Source organism: Gopherus flavomarginatus, chromosome 4, assembly GCF_025201925.1.
Source record: "Gopherus flavomarginatus isolate rGopFla2 chromosome 4, rGopFla2.mat.asm, whole genome shotgun sequence".
Taxonomy (NCBI): domain Eukaryota; kingdom Metazoa; phylum Chordata; order Testudines; family Testudinidae; genus Gopherus; species Gopherus flavomarginatus.
This window is the reverse complement of record NC_066620.1, coordinates 31,162,502-31,168,501: the sequence shown is the minus strand read 5'-3', so window position 1 is coordinate 31,168,501 and position 6,000 is coordinate 31,162,502. Positions and strand designations below refer to the sequence as shown.

The window sequence follows — 6,000 nt, the reverse complement described above, 5'->3', positions numbered from 1 at the left end:
CATAAAATAATATTTTATCACATAACAAGTTCCTGTTAGCATATAGCTCCTCTCCACACCTTCCCTAAAATGCTTATGGAGCATAGGCCATGAAATGAAACTTGCAAACAAGTCATCCCCTAAGAATCACATGATTTGCTTCAGGTTTTAAGGCGGATCTTCAGTTAGAGGAGTCATTCCTAGTCATGCAGTAGTAGGCTGTAGAGCCTTCCTTTTAAACTAGGGACAGGAGCACAGATGTAAAGACAAACATGTCTTTTTTTTTAATCTGTTTGGTGGTTTTCCTGGGTGATTGCTTTGGATGTCAGCATCATCTCTGTCAATGCTCTGACAGGATATTCATCTGTCAGGAGAGCAAAGTGATCCAGATTCCTCGGGACATTCCCAGGAACTCCACTGAACTGTAAGTAAGGAAAGAGAGCTGTTGTAATTTTCAAGCAGCAGCTTTGCTGTTATCTTGCAAAATAAACTGCTGCTTGGCAAGCCAACATGCTCAGTTTTGGAGGAGTCCAGGGGTTCATGTAAGAGACTAATACCAGCTGTTTTAAAAGCAGAGCACTCTGTCGCATTCATTAAATCACCATATCCCCCTCAAAACCTTAATACTCTGTATAATAAGAGCCTCTGTTACTCTAATCTCTATTTTAACATCTTAGCTGAGAAAAGATGAGTTAAATATTGCAAAGTTTGAAAATATTGCTTCAAAAGGAATCTATTTTTTATTATTTGTATTATCCTAGTATCTAGGAAGCTAAGTTTTCCTTACAACCAGCTTTAGCATAACTGAAAATGAGTGGAATATGTACCATGTTTTGCTTGCCATAAGGAACTTTGGAAACATTTTGTTTGTACAGTAGTAACTCTCTAGAGAATTGTTGATTTGCCAAAAAGGAATTTGTGGTTTTCATGTGTAGTCATGCAGCACTTTACAGGGTTATCAGTCCCTTCCATCCACACCCCCCAAAAATTTCTGAATAAAAAGGTGATTCCCATCATTCATTGAAACACTGACTGCATTAATGATGATAAATAAAGCAAAGATTTAATGTTGTCTCAGCTAATTGCTTTATAGTTCTTAGAGTTTCTAGTTGCTTCCCCATAGGATAACATGTACAGTACTAGACATCAGATATTTTCTAATTTGGTGACAAGGCTAATGAGATAATTCACCCAAAAGCCAATATTGATCATTAAAATAAGCCGAAGAGTGTTCTCTCTTTCTTTGCTTTAAAGCAGCTGCACCATAATCAACTAATACCACAACCTAAGGTAAAATAAGCATACATGGGTAAATCCTTTAATAGTAATTATAGCAGCCAATTTGGATGGAAGAGCCAAGGCAGAATAACACAGCTGATTGTTCGCTAGCTAGATCTTACAAAACATTTTACATCTGTTATACTAAAATTATCCCACAGCTTTTGAGCACAAAGGATTTTATTTTTAATCAACAGAAGGGGTGGTCAAAATTTGTGTTAGGCACGCAGCTTAAGTAAAAGCAATTGACTGCAGTGAGACTCTTGGAAAAAATGACTAAATTAACTACAGGAAGGCAGAGAATATTTAAATCATTATACACACCAACTAGAGGGAAAATAATCCATGTACAATTTGGGTGGTCTAAATCCTTAATGAACCACACTCCAAGCATAGATAGCTAATTGTGATTTGTTTCTTTAGATTACAGTGTTAGAATCTGCCATCTAGGGACTACACAAATCCTTATATCCTTGTTTTTATAAGGAAATGGAACTCTAAAACATAAGCACCTGTTAAAGTGGGGGCTTAATAAGGAGTGGTCAGCCATTTAAGGAGTTATCATGGGATTGCTAATTAGCCAGCTTCTCAGAATGACTATTGACCTTGTGGGATGTAATTACTGAAACAGGCTATTTGGAGAAAACCTATGTATGTTTAAAAACAGTAAAGAAATGCTTTCTTCTTGAAATATTATGTATCTAATTATAGCCATGAGAGTTGGAAACACAGGCCAGACTGTCTTCTCACTTACACCAGTTTTACATCCCTTGATGAAATCTTGTCCCCATTGTAGTCAATGACAAAATTTTCATTGATTTCAATAAGGTCGGGATTTTACCCATAGTCATCCCTAATATACATCTGTGTAAATGAAAATAGAACTAGACCCTCATCATGAACTGTGTCAGAACTAGTGATGCGCAAGCCTTAAAGGTCCATGCTGTGTCAGTAAAGGGACTGTAAAAATGGCACCTTCTTACTCAAGGCACTCTTTGCTGTGGGTCAGAGGTACTGATTTAACTGTGAACTCCAACTAGCACTGCAGAATCTCAATATAGCTAGATTCTTTTCTAACCTTGCATTTCTTCAACAGCATGTAGGAGTCCAAAAGGATCCACAGTTTGGGGACCACTTCAATAATCTGAATAATCAGTAATGAGGGGTGCTATAAAAGAGGCAAATGCTTTCCTCTTTCTGCTGACATCATTTCTTTTTGCCTGGGTTCAGCTTCTGCCAGCTGCTTTTCACTCAAGTGCTGACTGTGTGAGAGAGAGCAGAAATACAGTACTGTTAATGGTTTTCCATTTTCCTCTGCAGCATGGCCACAGGTCACTTGCAGGTTTAAACTAGTGTAAATGGTGGATTCTCTGTAACTTGAAGTATTTAAACCATGATTTGAGGGCTTGGGTAACTCGGCCAGAAGGTGAAGGACGATTTCAGGAGTGGGTGAGGTTCTGTGGCCCGTAATATGCAGCTGGTTAGACTAGTTGATCACAATAGTCCCTTATGATCTTTAAGTCTTTATGAGACAGAGGATCTGGGTGTCTTCAGAATACTTCTGGCATTTCACTCTGTTGTTTCACTCGCTATCCTAATGGATTCATGTAGATGCTGAATAATATGATGAGCCCTGGGCCTCTATATGTGAAAGCTTTAGAAATGGAGGGAGACGTGCTCACTGCAAACCTGTGGGGTTGGTCCAAAAGAAAGGCCGTGAGCCATTTCAAGGTGTCTCTGTTCTACCCCAGCAGTTTCTTAGAATCAGCACAGACGTACCAGGTGATTTGTTCTAGCAGTTAAACCAAAGAAGTAATGCAGGATCAGTATGGATGTTTCCCTTTACTCTGGCAGAAAGGGGTCACCTCCTCAAGAGCAACATGTGGTATTTTGGAATCATGCCCTGACCTGAAGTTTGACTGAAAGGAAAATCTCAGACACTGGCTGCTGACAAGTGACATAAGTCTTTTTTTTTTTTCTGATTTCTTGATTACCTTATTGAGAAATGGGAGCTCAGACATTAGGAGTTGATTGTGGGCTCTCCAGCATTGCACAATGGCTTCCTCATTATTGTTTGGGCTATTGCAGGTGCTGATTCACCTCATCAAAGGAAGTGTTGACAATCTGTCAGGAGAGTTCACAAGGGTTCTGCTTTTTCTTACCATCCAGAAATGATGTAGAGGTCTGAGTCACAGGTGGTGGCCCTCATTGCAGTTATTGTTTCCACGACTAGTTCTTGTGTGCATAGACCAAATTATTGGAAGGAGAATGTTCTGTTTCCAGTTGTTTTCTTGCTGGCTTAGGAGGCCTGCCTGGATGAAATTTGGCAGGGTCCAGATTTCAAGAAGCAGACCTCCATGATGGTTTCTTATTCTTGCCTGAGAGAGAAGGTGCTCTGTTCAGGACAAAAAGATGATTCTTGCATTTCTTATGTCTCATCCAGCTGAAAAGTCTGTCCAGAATGTTGCCAGGTGTGTGTTTCTGGTGATAACCACGAGAAACCAAAGGTGGAGACTTCAGATAGAAAGTTTTAGGTTATTGTATCAAAGGGTTGGTTAGCCAGTTGGGAGACATCTCTAAAAACCAGTGGTGTCAATGAAAAGAACTCCTCTTAAATATAGGACGCTATGCTTATTGAGGATCTAAACGTTCTTTTGAAGACATATTTAACGTTTGTCTCTCTTCTTCCTGTTATTTGTTGACATTAAAATTAAGTGTGGGTAAACTCTTTAGTTTTTTTTTCTTTGTTTTTTTTAAACAGATCCTTCTTGAGATTTGACAAAATACACTTAATAAAAAGGTCTGAACCACTGTGCTTCAAGTTTTCATCTGGGAGTGGAAGTAGAAATGTAATGAAAGAAGTTACTCTTACAACAATACATGGTTCTTCTATAGGACCTTTCATCTGAGGGGAGGTGGTATCTCACAAAACTGGGTGACTGGGCAGCAAAATGACAGATGAAATTCAGTGTTGATAAATGCAAAGTAATGCACATTGGAAAACATAATTTCAACTATACATTCAAAATGATGGGCTCTAAATTAGCTGTTACCATTCAAGAAAGAGCTCTTGGAGTCATTGTGGATAGTTCCCTGAAAACATCTGCTCAATGTGCAGTGGCAGTCAAAAAAGCTAACGGACTGTTAGGAACCATTAGGAAAGGGACAGATAAGACAGAAAATATCATAATGCCACTATATAGATCCACAATATGCCCCACACCTTTAATATCATGGGCAGTTCTGGTCACCCCGTCTCAAGATTTCACCACATGTATTGTATACATTTTGAAAATCAGCATTCCAGTTTCACCAAGTGGTGTAGGATGAATCACCACTGGTAAGGAACATATTTTGACCATTTTTTCTCAAACATTTGCAAACCACAGACATTGGATTTTTCTTGCTTTCTACACAGGAGTCTTTGTACTGTTACTCAAAGCTATTTATTTTTAGACTATCATGTCAAGCTTGGGTAGGTGGCTGACTATTCAATGGTCAGACACCTTGAAATAGCAGATTCTGGATCAAGCACAAACAATCTATACGTACAATCTAACAACTTGAACAACAGCTACAAATCCTATTGTTTGCATTAGGATTTGCTATAGTATTATCTCAATCTTTAGTGTTGCAAAATTTATAAAATAAAGGCTTACACTGTCATTAGGTAATTATCATAGGATTTAGCTGTTCCCATATTTTCAACAGTGTTGGTCAGTTGCATTAAAAACAAAGTGTCTTGTGCCAGGTTACTGAGATTCAATAATGAGAAATGTAGTTGTGTGCAAATATCAATAGGGCTCCTAAAACAGAACTGACTAGCCCCCAACAGCTTGATTCTCTTCTGTCTTGCATTGGTATAAATTATAACTATCTCTAGTGAAGTCAATCAAATTACACAGATGTGAAGCTTGTGAGAGGAGAATTGGGTCTCCTGAGTCCTGTCCCAGCATGCACTAGACTCAGTGTAAAACCTGGACTAGATCATCCAGGGCTGGTCATCTTGGGCTCTTCCAAAGTCCTTCTGAGAGACCTAGAGGAACTAGATACTATCCATGGAAAAGAGGAGAGAACTGAACAGAGTACTAAACAAGAAATACAGTCATATAAGCAGAAGGTACCATGGGAGGAAGAGAGAATGAAACAGATAGAACAAAGGAGAAGATGAAAGGAAAGGCCAACAGGCCCAGGCAGAGGAAAAAGGCAAAGAAGGGAGAAGTATGTGCAGGAGCAGTAACATCAGAAGTAGAGACATTCAGTAACCAATAAGAGAAAGAAATTAAATAAATTCAGAAGGTCAAAAAAAAGAATAGAATAGTACAAAGGATAGAAAAAATGAAAGTCTAGGGAAATAGAGGGAGTTGGGGTGGAAAATTTTAAACACGAAAAATCAGATGGAGTCTGAAAAAATAAAGAAGCAAGAAATTTGCACACAAAAAATAGGAAAATAGGGTTTTTTGTGTGTGTCTAATTTCATGTTAGTGGTAAACTTACATTTTTTTCATTTTCCACTATCCCTGAAATCAATCAGAGCCCAGTCTGGAAATCAAGTTCAGATTTCTCAGTAGCAAGGATGTGTATGAAAAATACCAAATCTCACAATGGTTCTGATTCGGAACACTCAGTTCCCTGCACTTCCTCTTTTCTGGTGGCCTGAGTCCTTGCCTCAGCCTTTTAGTTCCTTTCATCTCCCTCCTCCACACAAAGTTGCTTTTGGAGTCACTCTCACCCCCATGCTTT

The 6,000-nt window shown here is 38.7% G+C and overlaps 1 protein-coding gene across 1 annotated transcript in view; it reads left to right on the top strand.

The window, feature by feature from the left end:
* Window positions 1–251: 251 nt before the first annotated feature.
* The window catches only part of FSHR (follicle stimulating hormone receptor), a 134,665-nt gene continuing 128,916 nt past the window's right edge, over window positions 252–6,000 (top strand). The window contains 2 exon segments of the mRNA XM_050951855.1: window positions 252–403; window positions 3,195–3,211. Of these exon segments, the coding sequence (XP_050807812.1) occupies window positions 252–403; window positions 3,195–3,211 (169 nt within the window).